This window comes from Stegostoma tigrinum, chromosome 33 (genome assembly GCF_030684315.1).
Source record: "Stegostoma tigrinum isolate sSteTig4 chromosome 33, sSteTig4.hap1, whole genome shotgun sequence".
NCBI classification, from domain to species: Eukaryota; Metazoa; Chordata; class Chondrichthyes; order Orectolobiformes; family Stegostomatidae; genus Stegostoma; species Stegostoma tigrinum.
In genome coordinates this window covers 20164128-20190263 of record NC_081386.1, presented here as the reverse complement: position 1 = coordinate 20190263, position 26136 = coordinate 20164128, and the positions used below count along the sequence as shown (strand labels likewise).

Genomic DNA, 26136 nt, shown 5'->3' with positions numbered 1-26136 from the left:
GGTATGATGAAGTGGCAGGCAACTGAAAGCTCAGGGTTATTTCTGTGGGCAGAACATAGGTGTTCTGCGAAGCAGTTGCCGAGTCCACACTTTGGTTTCCTCAACTAGGTAGTGTGAACTGCTTCCTGTAAAAGACTTAATTCGATTCTCCCAGTTCCTCCGTCTCCATTGCATATGCACCAACAATGTCAACTTTGACAAAAGAGGCTCTGAAATGTCCACCTTCTTCCTCACTGAAGATTCCCCAGCACTATTGTTGATAGGGCCCTTAACCAGGTCTGATCTATTTCCTGCACTTTGGCCCTCACCCCCTCGCTCCATCCCACAACAGAGATAGGGCTCCCTTTGTCCTTACCTATCATCCTACCAGTATCAACATCTGGAAAATTGTCAGCCACCATTTCTGCCACCTCCAGCGCAATGCCACTACCAGACACATATTCCCTTCCCTTCCCTTGTCCGCCTTCCGTAGGGGCCATTCCCTCAGGGATGCCCTGGTCTACTCTTCCTTCACACCCAACACGCACCCACAGCCCCACAGCATCTTCCCATGTATTCCCCAAAGGTGTAACACCTGCCCATTTACCTCCTTCTTCCTCAGTATCCAAGGGCCCAAACATATCTTCCAGGTGAAACAGCCCATTACCTGCACTTCACACAATCTAGTCTACTGCTTTCGCTGCTCACAATGTGGTCTCCTCTACACTGGAGACTGGGTGACTGCTTTGCAGAACACCTACGTTCTGCTGAAAAAATGACCTGAGCTTCCAGTTGCCTGCCACTTTAACACACCACCCTGTTCCCTGGCCAATATCTCTGTCTCAGGCTTATTGCAGTGTTCCAGCGAAGCTCAGCGCAAGCTGAAAGACCTCATTTTCTGCTTGGGGCCCTGTAGCGTTCTGGACTTAACACTGATTTTAGTAACTTTAGGATCTGAACTCGCCTACGGCCTAGTCCCCACCCCAACACACCAGGTTATCACATAGTCTGCTATTACACACAACCAATTGTTAGCCACTAACAGTCTCCATTAAAAGCTATTCACCCACCTAGCCAGATCGTTATTCCCTCCTTTGTCTGTTCAACTGCTTTTCTGTCTCTTGGACTCTATCCCCACCTATCATTTACTCCTTAACCCCTATCTTCTGCATAAAACTTCACATTTTTCTAGCTACCATCAGTTCTGAGGAAGGGTCACCGGACCCAAGACATTAACCTGATTCCTCTTTCCAGATGCTGCCAGACCTGCTGAGTTTTCCCAGCAATTTCTGTTTTTGTGCACAATCTCACTGAATGGCAGTGCAGACTCAATGGGGTGAATGGTCTAATTCTGGTCCAATATCTTTTGGTCTTCCAGATTCTGTGTTATACAATCAGAGCTGCCAACATGGGGTAATTACCAATGTAGCAAGCAGTTAACCAGGTGATTGGTGTTAATTGAGTAGATCTAAAGGGGAGAAAGTGAGGGGGAAAAATGAAACATAATGGGGAGAAGGTGGTACTGGTACATGAAAGGAACTCTGAGAACTTTAAGACCAAATTGTTAAACTCTATCAACAAAAAAAATGTCCTGCTTTTCTGTCTCTTGACTGGCTTAGATCCAAATTGACACAGGTAATATAAGCTTGAAAATGATTACAAGTTGGTAGTCTAATCAAACTGCTGAGGGGTCTTTCCTAACCATGGGTGGTTGAGATTACAACCTGCCACAGCTGGCAACATTGGAACATGTGTGCGAGCAAAAATCATATACCTTCAAAGTCATGAACCCAAGCTTGTAGCACATGCATGTGTGGCCTGTACTGCTATATTTATCTCAAAATTGATCAGTTTGATCACAGGAGCTTCTGTCAGGGTTCGGCAAAGAGCTGTACAAATTTGCAGTGTGCAGTTTGCAACTATGGTTGATATTAAGCACTCAGATATTCAATTTGCAGAATCTAATAGCTGGGTTGATGAGAAATAGTGGTTATCAGCAGTGACTTCTACTTGTTGTCAGGGGTATTAGGAGTACCACCTCCTGATGGTAATCAGTGCTTTGGGAAGCATTGGGCACTTCCTCATTATATAGTGTGGGTTGTCCTCGGAGGGGCTGTTTTAATATAAATGAGAAACGTGAGACAGGAGGAGTAGACTTTGGATCTCTTGCTCAAGTGCAAAGTTGCAAAATGTACTTACATAATATCATTAGTCCTGAAGTTTAGTGAAAAAAATACAGTGATTATTAAAAACACACAGCCAAGACTGGGCCACTCAGCTCGTCAAACCTGTTCTACCATTTAAAAGATATTGTATAGAATAAGTTGACATTATATCATAAATATACTTTTAGTATTTTTTTTTAAAAAACAAACACCAACCCTAAGTGTATGATCCCACGATCCTGAGCAGAAAGCAGTGCCATCAGGGGAAACCCGCAAAGTGCTGACCCGGTTCTCATGTCCAAACAGGATTGACACTCGTGTTCCTTTCAATACATCCCACACATTGATGGTATAATCGTTGTAACCTGCGAACAAGAGGCGACCTGGAAAATAGTGCAAGCATATGGCTTCAGTCATCATTTTTATCTTTACAACCTCGGTCCCTCACGATTCTGAACCCTGGATCTCATTCCATACCGATAGAACAGAATGGCAAGAGGTGTCTCAGCATTCTGTCACGAGACTCTCTATCAACCTGAGGGAAGGTGAAACATTGCAAATAGCTGGCTCAGGGATAGATTATTTTTTCACTGCGCCTGGCAAACCACCACTCCCCACATTCAGCGAGGAGGAACAATGGTTGCAAAGTCTGTCCTGAGCCATTGCACTGCTCCTGGATTTTCTGGGCCTCTCCAGGAAGGCTCTCTAGGTTCCTCATTCAAGAAGGAGAAAATGAACCATTTTTAACAATGTAGCAAACGGGGGAGGAATAACTCTCGTGACCTCTGGCCCTCCCAAGTTATGTCATCCTGTGCCCCACTGGGGCCCGAAACGTCAGCTTTTGTGCTCGTGAGATGCTGCTTGGCCTGCTGTGTTCATCCAGCTTCACACTTTGTTATCTTGGATTCTCCAGCATCTGCAGTTCTCATTAGCTCTGGGGCAATGTCCTGACAGGTTTGGTACAAGGGCTCATGCTGCAAATTCTACAGATGGGGCAAGTCCAAAAATGATTAGTGTTGGTGTTTATTTTTAATTTTGAAGACCTCCTCCCCAAACATTGATCTAAAAGCTTGGAGCTTTATCATTACCACAACACTTAAGTTTCTCAGCTCTCGTTCTGCAATCCTTCCCACCTTTACAGTTTTTGCTACAAAGCAAAGGGGAGTTCATCAGGAGGGCACTGGTGCCATGCAAATAGCATGGTGCCAGGGGCATCATGTGTCCCCAATGCTAAACACGTACAGAACCTCTTGAGGTGCAACTATTCAATGTTCAGCGACCACTGTTTTAGAAAGAACCATTTATGTATATTATTCAAGTCTGTCACTTCTGGACAAAAATGGATTGGTTAAACATCCCTCTTGCATTTTCTCTCCAACTTTATTGAACAATTCAGTCAGAGCCTCATCTCTTTGAATAAATTACATTTCCTTTTCACTGCTGTCATCAACATGTTTTTGTTCTGAGCCACAGTTATACTGAACAAAAAATATTTTGCTTGGAAACTCCCCATAACATTAAAATTCCTGAGAGTGACCAACAATATTTTGAATCGGATTAGTTTTCAAACATATTTTATGAGGCCCTTCAATAGTTATATTTGATAGCTTTATTACTGCTTTATTATGTTATTATTGGGAGTGGAGGGATGGACATTTGTTTTACAGTTTTAAAATTTTTCCATGTAGTCTGTGTTCTGTATGTTGTATGAGTTGAATGCAATAGATGTTCTTACACTGTAAGTTAATTAATTAAACTATAATCATGAATCCCCTGCTGGTTATTTTCTGTGAACAGTTTGATCTTTTAGTTCCTCAAAGTAAGTTATGCTACTATTGCATCTTTACACAATCTTGTGCAATCAAGTGGTCTGCAAGTTTCTACCTCTCACTCAGGCAGTCACTAGTACTAAACCTGAGAGAAATAAAATAGCGGGCCTAGTGGGAGCTACCATGTATCTTTGAAAAAGGCAGCTGAGCAGCATACCATAGAACAAGCAAGTACGAGAGGATCAGTACATGATTCTTTCACTGCATGTGACGGCAACAGTCTTATTAAAATTGTACAGATTAATGAGCATCAATGTATACTCAGATGGCACCATGACAGGGCATAATCTTGAAGAACATAAAAATATATCGATGCCAACCTCCAGCTCCTACTCAAAGAGATTTAATGCAAGAGGCAGATGCTGTTGGATGTGGGTTCTATTAAGGTTGGCATAAATATCAAATGCATAAACTGGAGGGAGATGGCACTACCTCTGTGTGCCATCTCTGTCAACCCTGGGACTGTAGGCCACCACTGCAAGACAGCATCAACAATTTCATCAGAGTGGGCAATGTAACTGGGAGGCCGGCTTCTCATTTCCTTCCCTGCATTTCAATCATGAGCACAAATCTCATGCCAACACCAATTATTCCTTTCTCATTATATACGACCCAGTTGAGGATGGCTTGTTCTCTAGTTGGTTCCTCAACGTATTAATCTAGAAAACATTCCCATACACACTCCAGGTATTCCTCCTCTATGGTACTGTTACTAATATGATTTGCCCAATCTATATGCAGATTAAAATCATCCATAACAGCATCTCTAACTTACTGCTTAATGACATTCCCAATATCAGCCCCACAGTTTGAGGGTCTATATATAAAACCCACCGTACGTAAACAGACATTGCCGGAGCTAATATCCTTCCTAACTGTTACATTAATTTTCTCTTTAACCATCAATGCAATTGTTTGCACATCTCCATTTGTGTATTCAATGAGACAATGTTCTGACATATCACTTTGTCATTGGGAGGTTGTAGTACTCACTGTTGTACTGGCATAGATTAAAGGCAGGGAGCACATTGTGTCCATCAATGCTCTCAATGCCTTTAGAGAGAGACGGTCACCACAGGGAATACAGTGCTTCATTTCCCCGTCCAATTCTATCTTGATATAGTCACATCCCACTTTCTGCACCCTCGCCTCACCTTTGGTGGGTTGTTCTGCTTGTAATAGGCTTTGTTTGCAAAAATTCAGTTGGTTACATGGGTGTTCTACTGGTGGTGATTACTAGTTTAGAAAAAAAAGCAAAGAAGAACAGTGATTTTGGAGTGGGAAGGCCGCTCAGCTGTGCGTAATTTTTTTAAAAAATGGACAACACAAAGGAGTGAAATACAAGTTTAGATTCACAATGTTTTTTTCTGCCTTTGAACGTTGTTCTGAATTTTTAGATTGGCCACTTAAGCCATTAAAATTATACGCACCACTGAGTGAAAAGTCCACACTGGAGGCCCCAAAGATGATACTGTCCTTTGAATAGACAGCTACTTCTCTGTCAGCACGGAGATCATACAGACGACACTGTAAAACAGGCAAGAGTCTTATGGAAACCTCAAATTATTGTAATTTCAGATCCACCTTTCAAAACTGTAGAGATGCTGATGGTTTAAAGTTGGTCAAGGCAGAATGGGGCACTTTAAAAGATATTCCAGTTTGAGTTCAAAACAATCCAACTCTCAAAAGACAGATCCTTTAGTTTAGTTTTGAAGGTTGCATATGTTTATAAAGGGTAGATGCTTGGTGATGGTTTTAAAGGGGTGGTTAAAGTACTGGGTATGACTATGTATATTATTTCTATGGCCCTTCAGCAGGCAACTGGTAAATTCTCATATCTAACTGGGTGGAAATATGAAGATTGGCTAAGCGGAAGGTGACAAGATGGTACAGATAATACGCAAATACTCTAATTGGCAGGATGTGACTGGTGATATCCCACAAGCTTGTGTGATGGGGCCTCAACAAGTCACTGTATTCATTAACTTGGACGATGAGTTTGAAAGTCACATGTCCAATTTTGTAATGACACAAGTATATGCGGTACAGTAAGCTCTATGCATTGGACTGGATAATCACCACTAGAGATATTGAGACCTTAAATGGATTGTCAAAATTGTGGCAATGCGTCATCATACACTTTAGCCCTGGAAAGATCTCTGCTCCTCAGCCACTATGGCTGCCATGGAGGAGGGGATGCTCACAACCCCAATTAAAATATATGATACTGGAAGCAGACCATTCAGCCCATCGAGCCTCCACCAACCTTCTGAAGAACATCCCAACCAGACCCTCTCTCTATCCTACCCCTGTAATCCTGCATGGCTTAACCCACCTAGCTTGCACATCCCTGGACACTATGGGCAATTTAGCACGGCCAATCCACCTAACCGGCACATCTTGGGACTGTGGGAAGAAAACGGAGCACCCAAAGGAAACCCACGCAGGCATGGGGAAAACGTGCAAACTCCACACAGACAGTTGTCCGAGGGTGGAATCTGTGACCCTGTGACCTCACTGGGGGGTCGTGACCCACAGATTGGAGACCCTTAATTAAATAAACTGGAATTGTATTTCCTGGAATTTAGAAATTCAAGAGGCATCTTGTTGTGTTGTTTGGGGATATTTCAAGGAGATTGGGAGAACCCACTTTCACCAGTTGGTGAGTTTAGCACTAAGGACATAGTTAACAAAAAGGTATTTTGGGACTGAAATCAAGAAGCTGTGGGTCCACGTATAGCACATAGACTGCAGCAGTTGAAGAAGGCAGCTCACCATTGCCATCAGCATCTCAAGGGCACGTCCACATCCCATGAACGAATAAAAATAACACTTCAATACAAACGAGTTAGTTGGAGTTTGGAACGCTCTTCTTCAAATAGTAAGAGATGCAACATCAATTCTGAATTTTAAAATTGTGATTGATGGATTTTGGTTAGTCAAAGGTGTCAAAGGATATGAGCCAAAAGTGAATGTATGGATTTAGGCCACAAATGAGCCATGATCATGTGGAGTGGCAGTTTCACCTTGATGGGTGAAACAGAGTAATCCAGTTCTGATCTCCTTATATCCCTCTCTTCTCTGCTCTGCCCACCCATGTCCACTTCAACTGGTTATAGAGTGCTTTCAATTGCCCGTATTTCTCTATGCTGTCCCGAACACACTAAAATTGAGAACCGCGACCTCAACTTTAAACCATAAGCCGCCTCACCCCATTTTAACTATACATCCACCATCAGGCTTAGTTTACCTCCAGTGGCCACCCAACCTTAGACTCTAATCCTTTGTGGAATCCCCATCTCTTTGTTCCCTCATTTGTAGCAGAAACCTCAGCTTCCATTGCCGCACACTCTGCTGGTTCCTCCCTACAGCATTTCTCCTCCTTCCCATTTCTCTCTTCCTCTTCAAAAGCTCTCTCATAAACAAAACAAACAAAACATTTTCTCAACTGCATATTCAACTACCTCTAAAGCTCTCCCAGCATGGCCTTGCACCTGTTCCTTACTCGTCTCATCTTTTTCTCTCTCCCCACCTCCCCCACACTCCCCGCCCTATCTAAAACCCCTTGGAACACCACACTAAATGCTTCACATGACTGTATGCTGCTGTCGTTGGCAAAGATTCACAGACACGGAGTGACTTCCGGCCCACCCACCATTCATAGAGGGGATATCTTTGTTTATATCAATCACTGATGGAACAAATAATCCTCAAAGCTCCTGAGTGTTTGATTACATCTGAACCAAAAATAAGTTGGCTAATTTTCCACATATGTTTCCAAGATCGAGAGCTGATAGCTTCCAGCTTGAGAGAGAAAGGTAAATCTTGTTGATTAAAAAACTCTGAAGGTTTACAGCACACTGACTCCACATCAAAAAGTGCTTCCTTGGCCCTAAAACAGTTTGACATGTTTGCTGCAAAGTGCTAGATAAATGTAAGTCTTTCTTTTCTCATGTAAATTCATTGCAATCACACATAGGTAGTGTTCCTGTATTCTCAAATGTCAGGATGTGACGTTGGGTATATTGGTATTTCTAAAATTTAGTTTTGTTCCTCCTCTGCTCCAATTTCCTTGTTTGTATTTGGACATATCTCTATCCCGTACATATCCAGTCAGAGTTATCAAAATTAAAATGGAAGCAAAATAAGAAAAGATATCATTGCTTTCCTTCAACAAATTAAAGGCTTCAATCAATTCTCTGGCTTCTGATGTCCATAATGGGGACTAATCCATGAAATGATAGGGAATTTCTGAACTGACATTAAATGTTAAAATAACCCCACGTAGTTCTGTAAACTTTCAGCTCAAAGTTGAAGAGCAATGCACAATAGTCCAGATCCGATGAATCACTCTTTTAGCATGAGTAGAGGGTATTTTCCATTAGCAGGGTGCTGCCGTCAGTTCAAAGGGACATCTTACCCACAGAAGAACTTAGCTACTGTGTGTTGGTGTTTCAGTTTTGATGTGACGGTGTGTTAGGTCATACATCCCAGCAATTGGTTGAACAAATTGGAAGCAATAGTGGCTGAGTGGATGGCACTGCTGTTTCACAGTGCCAGGGACGCAGGTTCAATTCCACTGTCTGTGTGCAGCTTGCACATGCTCCTTGTGCTAAATTGCCCTGTAGTGTTGAGGGATGTGCAGATTAGCCAGGTTAAAAACCTCATGCAGCGTTATGGGAATGGGGTGGGGGCTGGTTCTAGTTGGGATGCTCTTTGGAGGGTCAGTGAAGACTCGATGGGCCTCTTTCTGTGCTGTAGGGATTCTATGATTCTAACAAATCAAATACCCCCAGGGGGAATCATACAGGGCCCTGAGTGACATGAATTACAACAAGATATGGGACAGAGTCAGATGACAAGTACAACAAGGCTCATCTCAACGTTGAGTCCAGCTCACTCCACCTTTTCACAAGCAGGTGTGGGTGTCAGGCAGCAGTCAGATGCCAACTGACAGGGTTAACCCTTATTAAACACCTTGCTAATTCCACACTTGTTTTATTCCTAACTAGCCTCCTGTCTTTTCAAGCAAACTGGATGTTCGAAAGACTTAACAAGGAAACTAGAGCGGGTAGCTAATGGATTCAGGTCACCGCCTGCTCCAACTGAGCTCCACATTGGACACTGGGCAACAACATCTCCGGGCATGATCCACAAGGCCCAGCTTCACCAAGCCTTCATCTATGACATTGGCGTCTTACATCTGCCAACACGGTCATGATGGCATCTGTCCGATTCACTGGACGGCTGCGCACGTGGCAAGGCTTGCATTGTGGGGTGCACTGCTAATGTGCCACCAATGACTGCTCTGAGACCTAACAACCCCTTTTACTGCTCATGTCCTCAACATTAAACCCTTTCCACTGGGAGTGCTGGACCTTGCTGCTGCTGGGGAAATAGCATTGAGAGACTGCAGTAGAGACACTACACCCAGGGACAAGTTCTTAGCTCACAGAATAGGTCTGGTTACATCTCAGGGCTCTTCACTCACTCTCGAGGTGTGCACTCATTTTACGCTCAGCTGCAAGCTCACACCATCCATGCCCTGCCTTGTCATGCAGTGCCATACGTGTAAAGACACTGGCATATCTGCCCGAGTTCACTCCTGCCGTTTTATGCATAGACAGGCTGCTTGTTATGTTCACCAATGTTGATCTGACAAAAGGTTTTGGTGACTGGCCCATGCTGAGAACGTTATGTGACATCTGTACCACTTGCCAGTCGCCAGTGCGGCAAGCACAAGGCACATTCATTTAACCAAACAGACATGTTGGAAACTGGGTGGGCAACAGTCCTCCATCGAGTTAAAAGGGAAGGTGGGCACTGTTTCTGGCCAGGGGAGGATGGATGCCGTTTCATTCAATCAGGAGCACAAACACACATGCTCCAGGGACTTTGTCATGATCTATCCTCCACTTGGAATACTCACATTTGGGGATCTGCCCCATTACATTCCAGCGATTGTTCAGCGGACAGTCCTGTAGAGCCGGTACATGCAGCCAGCAGAATGGCAGTTGAACAGCTGTGAACGCAGTGGGCTGAACTCTGCCCAGTCCTGTCTAGGAGCTGCTGCTCCACAGCAGTCAAAAGCCTACGCTGAACCCAAACTTACAGCAGGTTTCACGATGGGAGCCTGTTGGGGGGCAGCAGGGGCATCAATGATATGGGGAAGTTGGAGGAGTCAAGGCTTGGGGGGGTGCAGTGGTGGAGAAGCAGGAGCATTTGTGGAGGGGAGGGTAAGAGCAATGAGAGAGGCAAATTCAAAGTGAAGGTGGTGGTGGGGGAGATGTGGTTCAGCATTGAATACATGGTTGGACACAGTAGTGGGGGGATTCATTGGCAGTGACCACCACAGAGGCCCCACAGGGGCAGAGGAGAGGAGCAGGGTGGGTGCCATTCAGGTTAATGTCCAGGGTTCAGTAATGGACAAAGTTCAATGTGCTCGGCCTCCACGTGGTGGGAATGACTGGAAATATGATGGGATATTGCAAGGCAAAGAGGGCATGCAGGCTGTGGTAGAGGGATACTTGGTGATCAAGTACAGCCTGGTGCTGATGGCGTTCACCATGATCTGTGTCCCACCATGACTTTCCCTCGTCTACAGACAGAACTGGAAATTGGCTGGTCAATACCTTGGGGACTGAGAGGGCGGGGGCAACGGGCTGGGAGTTGTAGGGAGGGACGGAGTATCAGTTTAATGGACACTGTTTGCATCAAAAACACAAAGCAAACATTTACAAAACCCAGCGACATTTCAATTGCTCAATTGCTATGCATGCAGATTGAGGCGGTTTAAGGGATCAGCTGTTGTTCAAAAGCAGTTTGATACACACCTTTGGTGCTTGCACATTGAATCTGAGCATCTCGATAACATTGAAGTGAGCAGCCATGATGGTTCAAAAAGCCAGTGATAACACAGTGTGAAGCTGGAGGAACACTGCAGGCCAGGCAACATCAGAGGAGCAGGAAAATTGACATTTCGTGTCGGGACCATTTTTTCAGAAAAAAAGCCAGTGCTGTCTGAAGGGAAACCACAATTTGTTCAACTTCCATGGGTCCTGCGTGAGCCACTCAAGTGAGAGTCCTCTGTCATGTAGGTGGGTCAGGTTTCTGTACTGAATGCTGGTTCAGGGTTTGATGTGGGAGTAGGGGGTGGAAGAGTGTTACTGTTCTCACTGCCATGTGGTCACCACTCAGCCAGTACATGTGGAGGCAGAATCCTGATGTCAGTGCAAACAGGTTCCCGCATTTTCCACACCCAGCATGCTTCACTGCATGGTCAACTCTCACCTGCACCATTTGCCAGCAATGACTGCTCTGAGACCTTGAGAACCTCTTTCACTCCTTATGTTCTCAATGTTAAGTCCTTCCCACTGGGAATGCTGGGCCCTGCCACTGCTGCTGGGATGCTGGTTGCTCTGGAGGCTGCCTTCTCCGGATATGAGGGACCAGGGCCAATGGGAAGCCCAGGAGCAGCAGCAGGGGCTTCCCGCACCCCACCCGGCTCAGAGGGGGGGTCACAGCCGCGGGTCCCTTCAGGATCATGGGGATACTGCACAGGGGATGGCCCAGAGCTTTCCAGTTCCCACTCCATATCCTGGGGATGAGCAAGACAGCAGTGTCAATGCAGGCTCCATATATCCTGGATCACGGGGACTGACCTGTGCTGGAGGCTGGAACGGGAGCTGAGGGCTGTAGGAGTGGGAGGTCACCCTCTCCTGGGGGCTGGGAAAGTGACCGCTGCCTTGAGCCCCTTTATAACTGGCACCTTCCAGGGAGTGCCCGGTGCGGGATCTCTCAGTCGTACTCCCACAAGTACATCGAAACAGTGACCAATGCCATCTGGGCAACACTACACCAGGTCATTTTGTGCTCCCATGATGTGGTCAGTGCTGCTGCCTGGGCTGGAGGATTTAGGGCCAGAGCTGGTGCAAGGTGCCATCGACTGTACACGCTTGGCACTGACAGGGCTGTATCACTACAGCATTCATCAGCAGGTTCCATTCCATTAGTGTCCAGGTGACCTGTGCTCACTGTTACCCTTCCTGGAGCTGTGAGCCTACGAGCCTGGAAGCTGCCATGACTCTCACATCCTGGAGCTCTCTCATTTATCTGGTGTTTGTGAGGGTCTTAAAAGGCCACTTTCTGAGGGACGAGGAATAGCCATCATGAACACAGCTCACAATGCTGAGCTTAGCTTTTAATGCTGCACTGGTGTCAAACAGGTATTGATGGAGCAGAGTATGGAGCTCTTCCAGATGTGGTTCTGCTGCTTGGGCAGGTTGTGAGGGGCCCTCCACTATAGCCCAGACAGAGCGGGCTGTCTCATCCTGGTATGGTGCACTCCGCACAACTAAAGTAAGAAACAAGGTGATGAGCTGGATGATGAGGAACTAGAGAGCAACACCATTGTTCCAAGGAGGAGGTCAGGACATTGGAGTGAAGAAACCTGGCACTGTCCTTTATACAGATCAGCCGCGTTAGGTGCTATATGTCAATCAGAACCACACTGAAGAGAACTGAATGCAGCATAGAATCGTTGGCTGTTAAATATTTCAGTCATGATGCCCAAACCTTAAGCATTGTGAGGGCAACGCCCCCGTTGCTTCATTCCTTTTCCCCTTGCCATTCTGTAAATAAAAGCTCACATCTGTGTTTGAGTTTGTGCGATTATTGCCTGTATTAGAGGCAAGGTGCCACTGATGTGGAAGGTGTTCAGACAGGGTGTAGGTTGGGATTGGCGAAGGAGTGGCCTGGTGGTTAAACGGCGATTAGGGTGAGAGAAGGGGATTGTGTGGATGTGTGCGGGAGTGCCGCCCATGCCCAGGGCAGCATGGCCTTCTGACTGCTGCGCCATGATGTTGCAGGTGAGGGGCAATGTCCAGAAGCACAGCAGCATTTCAAAGGTGTCACGGCCGTAAAGGATGCCAGTCAAATAGTCCAGCTTCTTGAAAAGTTGCAGCTGCACTCATCCAGGCAAGTATTCTTGAAGCCCAGTTACTGTTGAAAATGTGGCAGCTATCCTGTGCACAGCAAGCTCCTACAGACAATGTTAGTGATGTTGACTGAGGAGCAGATATTGGCCAGTTTAATTCTCCCTTTCTTAGAAATTGCGGATCCACCTGAGATGACAGATTAGTTGAACATCTTATCTGAAAGGCAGCCCCTTCAACAATGCAGCACTCCCTGAGTACTGCAGTGGAAAACATCAGTTGTCGAGTGTCTCGAGTGGGACAGCTTCCTTACTCAGAAGAGAGAGTGTTACCACAAAGCAACACAGAACACCATGCTTGGGAATAACTGTTTCTCCCAGGAAACCACAAAACTCGAGTTGACTTTCTTTTTTATAACCAACAGCTGTCTCAAAAAAGATTGACTTAAATTCACTGAAATGGAAGATTGCTCAAGAACAGAAAGTTTGAAGTATTTTTTTTGCTGTCATCCAATGGTGACAAAAAAGTGCTACATTAGCATTATCATTCTAAAAGTTATTCATTTATCAGGATGAAATAACTGAGCAAGTTTAATGATTGTATCATGTTTGTCAGGGCTCCTTTTTGACAAAATAAAACTCATCTATATAAAATATGGAGGAAACAATAAGGCAACTTATGATTAAAGTTGACTTACCGTGGCATCATCTGAACCAGAAGCAAAAGCATCACCACTGGGGAAGTATCTGTTATGAGAAAATGGGCTTTAGTATCATGTTTGCAACAAACCAGTGTATTATTGTAATCCAGAAAGTTACACATTCTAGCTGTGTGACCACAGTTTCAATGTTAGATGGATTACCATAAGCCGTGCACAAACAATACTGCCTTACACATTGATTCTCAAGTCTGACTGTGGTGTACTTGTGGCAATCACAAGTCATTCAGTTTGTTAAACAAAATGAGGAAGTTAGTTCATAAATGTCTCATGCAGCTTCAAGAATTTTATGGAATAAATACACTAACCTAACACTGTTTATATCAGACTCGTGCGTCTCAAAGGACTGGATACACTGACCAGAGCGCATGTCCCAAATCATTGCTTTCTTATCACAGCCCTGCAAGTAAATAAGAGCATAAATAGACAAGAGATTGCATTTAACTGAAAAGTATTTAGTTGACTTTAATGACCATTAACTACGTCAAATTCAGGCAGAAATTAAAGCAGAATTTCAGAACAGAAACATGCGAATGTTCACGTACAATCTACTCCTGCTGACTCAAAGTCACTCATTGGAATTGTACTTAAAATCATCTATTAGATACTCAAAAATGATTAAATTGTGTTGTTTGAATTATTTGACCATGAAATTTCTTTGTGTTAGAATGGGTGAAATAATCAGAAAGGAATGTTATATGCAATGTTACAAACGGAGAGTTGTTTGAATATCCGGTAACTCCCAGGTATTCCCCATTTTAATGGTAATAGTTCATTTCTCGCCTACCTGTTGAAATCACCAGTTTGTACTGGGAAGCTTTTTATGCTGGGGAGAAATGATCATGACCATCGCCATCTTTGTGCATGCACCTCATTATGTAGGATTCTACGTGACTAACCAGGCCACTGAGCTCATAGATGGGGGCACAAGTAAAAATAAGGTGCTCTTAATACCTTTTCTCATTGACCGCTCATGTTAATGCGTGAAAATGCTGTGTGCAGTATTTTATCCAATTACAAAGTCAAAATTGGGCCTACTGTACCCAACCAGACTGTGATTTTAACCACCTTTAGGCTTCAATCTTGACCCTTCGACGAAACAGCTGAAATAAGTTGAATGCCATGTTGAATGTGCTGTTAGGCCTTCTCTGGAAGCGTGGTTAAAAAAAAACTCAATACTTGAATGCTGGAACATCTTTTACTTCCAGGCAAGAGTGCTCAAATCCATAGTATTGGATTTTCTGCATTAATTCAGAGGATTATGAGCTTGTTCAGCAGTTAGATTTCCACTGTGCTGCCATTATGAGGTTAGGCACAAACGACAACAGGGCGGAGAGGGGGTCCTGAGACCCCCAATCTGGGGACAAGGTATCCTTTGCAAGGGACTGTTTTTGATACGTGTTCTCCACACATGCAGAAGTGGCAGAAAGAGGACACGTTCTTAGACAAAAAGAATGCGCAATGAGAAGGAGTAGCCTCTTCTTTATAATGCTACAGTGCATCTTCAGCCGCATGTCCACCTTAAAATCTTTCATTGTTACAGGAGATGATCATTTAACCACACTGGCCTATGGGAACATTCACAGCTAGACACTCAAATCATATTTCCCTCTCAATATATTCCTCTTCTGGCCAGAAGTCACATTTGATTTTAAATGAGCTGACTGAAGTGGATTCAGTAGCCAAGAGCAGCAATATAATCCACTTTCCAGAGAATGTTTTGCACACAACAAATCATTCCAACCCTCACATTGCACTTCCAGCACCAATCCTAAATCTCTGTCCCTGACTTTCCTTTTCTTGAATGAACAATCATCCTCAAGCTCAAAACAGAATTGGAAGGGAAGGAAATGGTCCACTTTTCACTTTAATTCCCTTCCTGCAGAAATTCTTGTCCAAGGTTGAGATCACTCCAATAATAAACCAGTGCATAGCCTTGAACCAACACATATATACTGATCAGTAATTTTCCAGATACACCAGTAATAAAGAAATGGAAAGTACCTGAATTAAATTGATTGGGGGTGGGGAAAATCTGATCATTTTAAAGAGAACAACAATTAAGAAGAGCTGGAATTTTAAATATTGAAAACTTTGATAGAAGAAGGGAAATTTGCCTGAGAATTCTTAGGGCTTTTAGATAAGACAATTTCAAGAAGACAGTTAACGTGTGCAGATTATAGTTGTTGATGTTGAAAGGTTTTTTATGCTACAAATTCTCACAAATAGAGACAGATTTGTCATTTGGGAAATTCAGATAGTCTCCCTGTAGCCTCTCCTATGGATGGTTGCATTATTTTTGGTGGCCCCTTTTCCTGGGAGGGTCCCAAAGAATCCTGAGAATTTTTGTGGTAGCTAGTTGGCTCCTGATTGCAAGACAGTTCTTTCTGTAGAAGCAATGATAGCTATGACAAGGCATCAACTGGCCAATAAATTAAAGAACAACAACAGGTTTTCACAAAGTGATCTGTTTGTGCAGATTCTCGGTGAGAAGAAAGGGAAGGATGATCAAATTTTTTAAAATGAGATTTCAATGCATGATCTGCATTTCATAGTGATCACTGCGCCACACCACGCCAGACATGCTCAGTCTCGCAGACTCAGGTCTGTAAATGGAACCAATTATCTCCCTAAAATCTAATTTAAAGTTAATTACAGATGGAAGGTCAGGGTGGAAAATCTTTCACTGAGGTTCCTATTACGGACAAACTAAATTGAGAGAAACTGAAAATAGATGTAGAACAGATGAAGTGAAACAGCGATGTCATTTTGCCCACAGCATCATGTAAACTCATTCAAGTGGGATAGCTGGAATCACTGGAGTGGATTTTATGGGCCCCCTTCTGGTGTATTTGTCTGGTGGGAGGAGCAGAGCTGGGCTGTGAAAGTCATAAAATTAACCACACGGCCTTCCCACTCACCCATGACATTTCTCCCACATTAAGGGAACTGGGATGATGTCAGGCAACCTGCATGACCTTGGGTCTAGCGAGGATTTAAAGTGGCCATTTAATGATCTCTCATTGTTCTTTACATGGAAGCAATGTGTAGCTGTCTTGGATCAGTACTTAAGTGGCTACCGTGAAAGGATTCAGGATTCTATCGTATTGTCCCAGGAAAAGGGGCCTCAAATAATAATTCAACCATCCTTGGGAGGGACTACTTGAAAAATATCTGCTTTTCCCAAAGAGCTTGTGAGACTCTTTAGCATGCAGTAGCTTTTAACATGAATAAATATGAACATTAGATGTCCAACTGATAATATATTATGAAGGAGTTCTAAAGAATTCCAAGGAAAATTTCTTGTGTTCTATTAAAGTTGACAAAATTTCAATCACTTTTTTTTTACTATTCTCTTAAAAGCATTCATATTTTCCCAACTTAAGGTGATTAAGGGCATTCTTTTGCCCCGGACAGGGAAAGGCAGAATCTGGCAGGATTTCACTAATACAGCTGTTGGGCATGGAGTATAGGTCTTCTTTCTTGCGGCACACCACTCAGCACCTTACCCTCCTCTTTAACCATCTTACCCCTATGGCCTCTCAAAGCTAATAGCCCAACTTTGGGTACAGCGGTCAAGCCTAACCAAAACCCCAAGACTTTGCTGGAAGTCCAGATTCCAACATGATTTCATCAGGATCGTCCACAGTTCCAGCAGTGGCCACTGTTCTACTTTGGCACTTTGGAGACTATAGGAACTGCTGGCCAATCAGATTCGTGCAGAAGTCTCACCTTGGAGCAATTAATTCTACTCCCAGAGTAGGATGGCTACATTGGAAAGAGGGGAAGGCTCACATACATGGACGGTGATTCCTTGTAAATTCCAGTACACAGCATCAAATGAGACCATTTGGCCCATTATACCTTGGTGAAAGATTAACCAGTGAATCTAGGCTGCCCCAACCCCAAGTTTCCTCTAGCAGTTCTGACCATGTTCCTTTTTCATGTGTCTATTCAATTTCCTTTCATTTCTCACGAGTTCAAAAGGCAATGTCACAGTTACTTGGTCTTTTTACTATCCTTCCATCTCAGTTGCCCAACCTGTAATTTTCCACACATCAAATGAATGGTTGGAAAATCCCAAGCTGCGAGCCCACAATTTCCTGCACCGTGTTTCCTGTAAAACAGCATCTCCAATTGGCTGGGCAGAGCTGTCATTACACTTACATGAGGAGGGTGCAGTGACACTGACAGCCACAAGAGCAGAAAGCAACTTAGCTCAACCACATTGGAATCTGAAAATTGCATTAAAAGGAACATCTGGTGCATTATTTGCTGAAATTGCGCTGATCAAAATGGGAACAAGCAAAGTTCTGTCATTAAAACAACACTCCTGCCTCACAGTCAGGAAGAATTGCTTCATTGGCTATGTGTGCTAAATGAGTCACAGAGATGTTCATGTTTTTGCAAGAAATACCAAGCAAACAAATGCAGATGAATGCAGTTGCAGTGCACATAGCAACCAGAGCAAATGCTCTCCTATTTGACACTGGAATTTCCTGTGTATTTGTGCCCCCGATATACATGCTGCAATTAGCGATGTGGCTCAATAGGCAGTGAAACCTCAGACAATTAGAGCCCAAAGCTTTTCCATGTTTTCCAACTGATTCCTGCAACAAGTACATCTCTGTCCACCAGAATGAACCAATCCCCAATATGACAACCACTTAAATCCTCTCTTCATATTCAGACTCGATTTTCAGTTGCAGAAAGAAAGAAATTCATTCTTCTGACGTTTCACAAAAAAAATTCCTCCAAGGATGTCTCATTGTGTGCATCTAACGGCATTGGTGTAAATCTCAAAAATTTATTTTTAATTTCTCTAATCACAATTATTAAGTAAGTTAATATGCAAGAATGATCAATAAATAAGTCACAACTTCAGTTGTCTAAATTATGGAAGGAACCTATAGTGACAATCCTTCACTTTCCTTGGGCCCAACTGTCTATGCTCCTTAACTCCTCAGTTTAAATTCAACTGTATTCTAATAAGATTTACAGGAAGTTTGAAACCAACTGAAATGAGAAGATGGTTGAATTTTTGGGTCAAACTGCACCCTTTGGTGAAATTCCAGGGTTTGAGGGGCAAAACTGGAATCCGGTGCTTGTTGTTTAGTTGTCAAGGGTATCATCTAGTGTTGAAAAAAATGGCAACACCACCTTGTGCTGGATACCACACTGGGTGAGGACATAAATGGACATGCAATGAATGACTTCCAGAGGTATGAATCAGCCAGATCATGACCTCTAATGGTGTGCTGTTCTCTCACCAGCAATGCTATTTTACTGCTTAACACTCCAGTGAATGCTCTATTTGAGCCTCATACAGCTGAGCAGGTATGAGCAGGAGGAAGGATTCCATCACCTTCCTTAACCAGTGCGATTTAAAATGATCATCAACGACTCACGAAGTAAAAACTGAAAGAACTGTGGATGCTGTAAATCAGGAACGAAAACAAAGTTGCTGGAAAAGCTCAGCAGGTCTGGCAGCACCTGTGAAGGAAAAAAACAATTAACATTCCTGGTCCTGGACCAAGAACGTTAACTCTGTTTCTTCCTTCACAGATGCTGCCAGGCCTGCTGAGCTTTTCCAGCAACTTTATTTTCGTATCAACTACTCACAGGTTGTTGGCTAGTTAATTTCTACTCTCTGATGCTTTGATTCTGCTTGAGGATGGTGTTTCCTATTGTATTTTTGTTTAAGTGCCTAAGGTTAACAGCAAGTGAAGTGGCAAATGCTGAAGGACATATTGTTAACTTTAAAGTTTCACTAAAAATCTGTTGCTGTCAGATATTTTTCCTTGGAATAAAGTAAAACTTGGACAATTGACGGGCTTACACACAGTGCAGGACAAGTTGCTGGAAGAGAAAGGCATAAAGCCATATCCGCACAAAAGAGAGAGTTAATATTTCTGAAGAATCCTCGCACCAGGCTTGAAATGTTAACTCTGTTTGTCTCTCTACAGATGCTACCAGACTTGCTGAGTTTCTCCAGCATTCTCAGTGTGTTTGTTTCAGATTTCCACCATCTGCAGTACTTTGCTTTTATAGCCTGGATCATTAGCCCAGATGTTGGGATTACTGGTCCATTGACATTACCACGACACCACTGCAGACTGACAGCTATGCTGCAGTGGAAGCTGAGACACTGACTATCAGATATTACACGCAGAGCCTGGAAATGATGGTTCCAATCTCTGCAGAAAGTCCTGCGCTAAATTGCTGTGGGATTCGTTCTCGTCCTTTGACATAGCACACGTCTTGGCCAGGGTTCCCCAGTTCATGACGCCCGACCATCAACTGTTAGGCTACTGTTTAGACACTCTGAACCAAATCGTCTCCAGTGTAATTTATGTAGATTTCCTGCCCGGCCATGGCTACAGGTGTTTGGAAGATGTTAGTCTTGTCTCTATGTTGTCTTTAGTAAGTTTAGAGATGACACCAAAATTAGGGGTTTAGTGGACAGCGAAGAAGGTTACCTCACAGTACAATGGGACATTGATCAGATGGGCAAATGGGTGGAGGAGTGGCAGATGCAGTTTATTTTGGTTAAATGTGAGGTGCTACGTTTTGGTAAGGCAAATCAGGGCAGGACCTATATAACTAATGGTAAGGGGTGTGGCCGAACAGAGAGACGTTGAAAATGGAGTCACGGGTAGACAGGGTGGCGAAAAAGGTATTTGGCACACTTACCTTTATTGGTCAGTGCATTGAGTATAGAAGTTGGGAGGTCATGTTGTAGCTGTACAGACCATTGGTTAGACTGCTTTTGGAATACTGTGTAATGGAACTAGATTAATTTAGGATATCTGGCTGGCATGGATGAGTTGGACTGAAGGTTCTGTTTCAGTGCTGTATATCTCTACAACTCAATACAGATCAGTATCAGAGCAGGAGGCTAAGAGGTTGAAATTGAGTGAAGGACTTTTTCATCAACACTGCCTTCATGCTATCCCTTCGCAGCCTATGCAGATAGCACTTCTTGAGTTCTGAAATGCACAGGGATAAAGGAATGCTGCGCAATGGGATAGTGAATGGTTGTTTACAATAGCTGCAGTTATACATTAGAAGAGAAAATGAGGTGAGGAGTAGGGGAATATGAGAAACAGAATTATCAATGAGGACACCATCACCTTTGATGGCTTGAGCCCCTCCATTGGTCATAGCCTCAACAATGAATGGCTACAAATGGTCAACACCATTTCCTTTATGGGGTAACTGGCACACCTGCCCCCTCTAGTCATTCCTGCTACCTCTGGCTATCACCTACCTTGCCCCTTCATGAGGGAGGGGAAGTGCATCTGGAGTCTCAGAATCAGGATGATGTGAGTCTTGTGGTCAAACAGCTGACACTACATGGGTGTGAGGGTAGCAGGAGTACTAAATGTCTGAGGGTGTGTATCAGTGACATAGAAAATCATACAGATTGTTGGTGCATGGGTGATTGGGGAGTGGTGAATTGAACAGCATGTGTGTGACAGCTGGTGTAGCTGGTATGAAATGGCATCTGAAGACACAATCATTGTCCTCAATCCATGGTGTCAGGTCTTTGAATTTTGTGCAGCACTGTATCCAAAACCTTGGGTTTGAATCCAGCCATTGATTGGTGTCCACTGCTTTCTGACTGTGAGTCCAAAGGATCTCCGAGCCCCCTTTGAATGCAGGGCATTCCTCCTTCTTCCTACCTCTTCCAGCAGGATCTCCACAGCAGCATGCAAAACAATGAAGTTTGCACTCTCCCATTTCATTTCATCATTCAATGTTACCCAGAGTATAATCACTTCCTGCACGAGTGCCAGCCCTACACCTGCCACAATGCAACCCCCCCTAAATAACTGCACGTTAGCTTTAAGTGTTGCTAGCCATACATGACATTAGCTCTCTGCACAAACCCTGTGAACAGTGCAGTCTGTACTTGCAGTGCAGCAGGTAGCCTGAAGTTAGCAGACTGCAGGAAGTGCAACCAACAAATACATGGCAATCGCACATCACCTACTCCTTGCCCGTTTTTGGGGGCTACCAAATGTAATCCTTTTTAAAGACAGAAAATGATTGCATACAGAAGGGAGTTGCTAACTTGTCTATGGTAATGTCCAGATGGCTGCTAAAGGAAGGACAGAAACACTTTGAACCGGTAAAAATATACAATCACTCCTCATAATTCTTCAAAGTAATTCCACTGACACAACTCATCAGGTCAACATTCGACACCGTGTTTTGGATACTGCACAGTAACATCTTCAAAGGGTCTTAATGATGTCCTTGTCCCTGAGTAAACACTCACCCCTGACACAAATGTATGGCCGGTCTCAGATGGGGCCAAGTCAAGGCAAAGGACATCCGCACCATGCCCATGAAAGCTCTGAAGCAACTGCCCACTCTCAACGTCCCAAAGTGCACAGGTTCCATCACCACTCGATGTCAGAATCTATGGAGATACAGGAAAAGAAGACAAAAAAGGTCATCAAGGAGGCAACCACATTTGCTTTTCAAACTGGCAACAAGGTCAAAACTGAGGTGGTCTTGTGGTACAATGGGTAAGTATCTCAATCTCTGGGCCAGAAGCTCCAGATTTAACTCCCACCTCAGGACTTGATGGCTGTGGAAGGTGTGCTATAATGTGGCCAATTGATTGATAATCAGTAAATGTTTCTGATGCACAAGACAGTAAGAATGGGAGAGTTTACCATGTGGTGGCTGCAGCATATCAGCCCCCCCCCCATGTTGAAAGTCTCCACTCTCAGGTTCTTGCGATGGACAAGCTTTCCGAGGGCCAAGTCACATGTCACCAACAAGCCCCTGCCCCAGGCCAGGTATAACACGGGCAGGCATTGAGTAAAGCTCTCTTCAATTCTACCCCAATAACCTCCATCAGTCTCAAAATAACACCTGTTACTATAGGAGCATAACCTTTTATCATTTCCGAGAACAGCATCTTCCGGTCTTTCTTAGTAAGATTCCAATGAGTGCCAAAGTAAAAATAAAAACTTGCATTTACATATCAGGATGTCTGAACTTTCTTCACAGCCAATGCAGTGCTTTTGAAGTGTAGTCATGGTTGTAATGCAGGAAATGTGTCAGCCAATTTGTGTGCAGCAATCTCCCACAAACATCAGTGTAGTAGATACCAGATAAAGGCCAGAAAAGAAGAAACAAGGACAGTATTGCTGGAAAAGCTCAGCAGGCCTGGCAACACCTGTAGCGAGAAATCAGAGTCATTGGTTCAGGTCAAGTAACCCTCGTTCACGCAACCAAAAAGTTAACTCTGCTTCCTCTCTACAGACATGTCACATTTAGGCCGGATCAGGTGACAGCAACAAATTTTCTTCCCAAAAGGTCGTTAGTGACCCTGATGGTTTAACCAAGAATCAACATTTGTTAAAGGGCTACCATTAGACCAGCCCTCTTTTCTAGATTTTATTAAATTCAAATGTCACCATCTGGCAAGGTGGTACCTGAACCCCTGCCTCCAGGTCACAGGCCTGGGTGAGGGAATGCTTGCCCTGTGACATTACCACTCCACCAAAACCTCGCCGCAAACACAAGCCCCTGTGAAGCTCCTTCGAAACATGATGTCCCAGTTTGCTTTGCAGTGCTGTGATGCTCCAACTGTAATTTTGACGTAATTTTCAGAAAATTAGCTTTTTAAACCTTTCTGGGTTCTGCCTTACAGTGACCATGGCAATTTTGGGCATATTAGACAATGTCAACAAGGATTCATCGGTCTATGGGGAAAGAGCATGAAAGGTGAGTTAATTGGAAAGCTCTCTTAAAGCACTAGCACTAGTACAATGGGCCAAAGGGCCAAATGAGTTCCTTTTGTGCAATATGATTCTGTGGCATCAGCAGTGTATTAGGGGAGCGTGAGCAAGTTCACCTGAGCAGCAGCTTGTCTCAAAGTTGCCGTCACTGGACGAGTGAAACTGCTGTCAGGGTTTATGGCTGGGAGGACTGAATCTATTGCAAACAGCTCCCCTCCTCTCAACCTCTCTTGAAACTGACTGTTTGCTGAGGAAGTATCCTTAACACACCAAGAGATTACCGTACACACATTAGCCTTGGTAAGGTGTGAGCCGGTTGTTTAATGTGGGAGTCGTCACATGGCAAACCCTGACCTTGTCAGACAGCACAAAACCTGGCTGAGAGCAGCTTTCTCAGCCCAATCCAGGAAATGGGCTTGGGACCTTCCAAGAGCATCAAGATCAGCTCAGGACTGTGGGAACTTGCTGAATCATCAGGAGTATCAGGCAGGCATTTGCAAAATATTTTATTCTCTCAACTAGCTTCGAGTTTTTAAAAAAATGCCTGTGTGATTGTTTGACAGAGGCAACAAAGAATGATAAAATGCAAAGCCAATTTGTGAAAACTGGAAAATTTATCTCCAAGACACTGAAGACAATCATTTAAACTCCAGGAGAGTGGGTTCATTCATCCACGATTGAATGGCATGTAATAATTTTTTTCTTCATGCAGACACTTTAGTGAGAAAGGACAGTGGCTCTTATTCAATCAAACCCCGGGATCTTCATGAGAGGAGAACTAAAACGGAAACATTTCAAAATCTAAAGGTACTACTTACTAACACAACTGGGTGACAAAAAGATACCTGCACCCTTCACTACTGATGAATCTCATACAGTTTTGCTCTCTGAAACTTCAACAATTCTTTCTTACACTCACACATTGCTATTACTAAAGTATCCATGCATTGTCAACACCGTACTGACAGTAGTGCAAGGATGGGAGTTACTTTTGTACAGACAAGATAATTTAATACAGATGAATCATAGCTAACAATCTTGACTGCACTTCAAAAAAAATGTGATGCATTTAGGATCACCTCCCCACAATGTGATTAGGTGCCATATAAATGCAAGCCCTTTCTCCCAATGCTTCATATCGCAGTATGATGCTCAGCTGCCATTTCCTGTACACATGTGCCATCTAGTGAGACAAATTCAATCATCCGTTCTTGCCTTTCATAGCAGGATATCAGCTGGATCAAACAGTCCATCTGTGCTTTCGAACCTGAAGACGTCATGTTATTTTCCTGCCAAGATGCTGAATTGGTGGTCAAAATTTATCTGAAATTGGGCCCGTAACAAGAAGGACAGACAGGAAACCCTTCAGGCTGGAATTCAATAAGTAGAAATGCAGTGTGTTAATTTAGCAAGTGGGGCAGGTGGTGATTGGGTTTAAGAGATAACAAAGTGTGGAGCTGAATGAACACAGCAGGCCAAGCAGCATCTTAGGAGCACAAAAGCTGACGTTTCGGGCCTAGACCCTTCATCAGACAGTAAGGACTGCAGATGCTGGAAGCTAGAATCAATAAATGTGGTGCTGGACAGACACGGTAGGCCAGACAGCATCTTAGCAACAGGAAAGTCAGCATTTCAGGCTGAAACTCTTCATCAGGCAGAAACCCTGCTGGAGGGTTTTGGCCTGAAATGCTGACTTTCCTGCTCCTGTGATGCTGCCTGACCTGCTGTGTTTGTTCAGCTCCACGCTTACTGACACTGACGATCGAGCTTAATTGAGTGAGGAATTGACTGTGTAGATAGAAGGAGTGAACAGATTTTTGGATATACAAAAAAATTAAGAACACACTGAACAGTGGGACTGGTCTGAGGAAGGAGCTATGACTGAGTGGTCAATAAACAAAGATAGATATGTGATCTTGGTTTCTGTCTCACCAAGTGGCTAAGATCCAGGCTATTACAGAATGCACAACCTGTTTGTTTCCACTGACAATGATTACTTTTATTTTACCTAGGTCAGCCACCTCCTTCTCTATAAATCATGAACCTAGCGTGGAGAACCGCTAGATGGTCCCGCAAAGCTCAATATTCCTCTGTATCAAACTGGAAGCCAAATACAAAACTGCCCAAAGGAGTGACAAGTGAGCTGTGCCAAATCCTAGGAAAGGATTCTAACGCAACATGCACTAGAAGGCTGGTGAATCAGAAACACTCCATAACGACAAATAGCACCACAAAGTGGAAATCATATGATCCAATCAACTATGTCAAGCAGATTATCTCTATGCCTATTGGTGTTAGGGCAATCCGTTTCCTTTTTCTGATACATTTCTTCAGTTTATTCAAGTATATAAAACAATGGAGATAAGGTTTAAACCTAACTCTGCAATAATAATGTTTACTAAAATTTATATGAAAAGGGGAGGTGAATATCTGGGGAAGTTTCTCCCCTAATCCCTTGAACTCTTCAGTCGTTAAACATTCCGATTGCATTGAATGTTTCATTCTATCTGCGTTTCTTCAGTCCTCTACATGGTCTCAGCTGGTACTATGGCTCAGTGGTTGGCACTGCTACCTCACAGTGCCAGGGTCACAGGTTCAATTACACCCTCAGGCAACTGTGTGCGGAACTTGCATATTCTCCCCGTGTCTGCATGGGTGGTCTGGCTTCCTCCAACAGTGGGCAGGCTTCTTCAAGGTCTGCAACTATCACCAACCACCTGCAATTTGTTCTGCAATCATTTGCATGTGCAG

General features: G+C 43.8%; 1 protein-coding gene across 3 annotated transcripts in view; it reads right to left on the bottom strand.

Moving 5' to 3' along the window:
• LOC125467184 (guanine nucleotide-binding protein subunit beta-5) overlaps positions 1-26136 on the bottom strand; it is an 83593-nt gene that overhangs the window by 12485 nt on the left and 44972 nt on the right. For all 3 annotated transcript variants that reach the window (XM_048562667.2, XM_059639333.1, XM_048562668.2), the window contains 5 exons: positions 21909-22052; positions 13933-14024; positions 13604-13652; positions 5404-5500; positions 2361-2527 (listed from right to left, as the gene is read on the bottom strand). In XM_048562667.2, coding sequence (XP_048418624.1) covers positions 2361-2527; positions 5404-5500; positions 13604-13652; positions 13933-14024; positions 21909-22052 — 549 coding nt within the window. The remainder of the gene's footprint in view (positions 1-2360; positions 2528-5403; positions 5501-13603; positions 13653-13932; positions 14025-21908; positions 22053-26136) is intronic.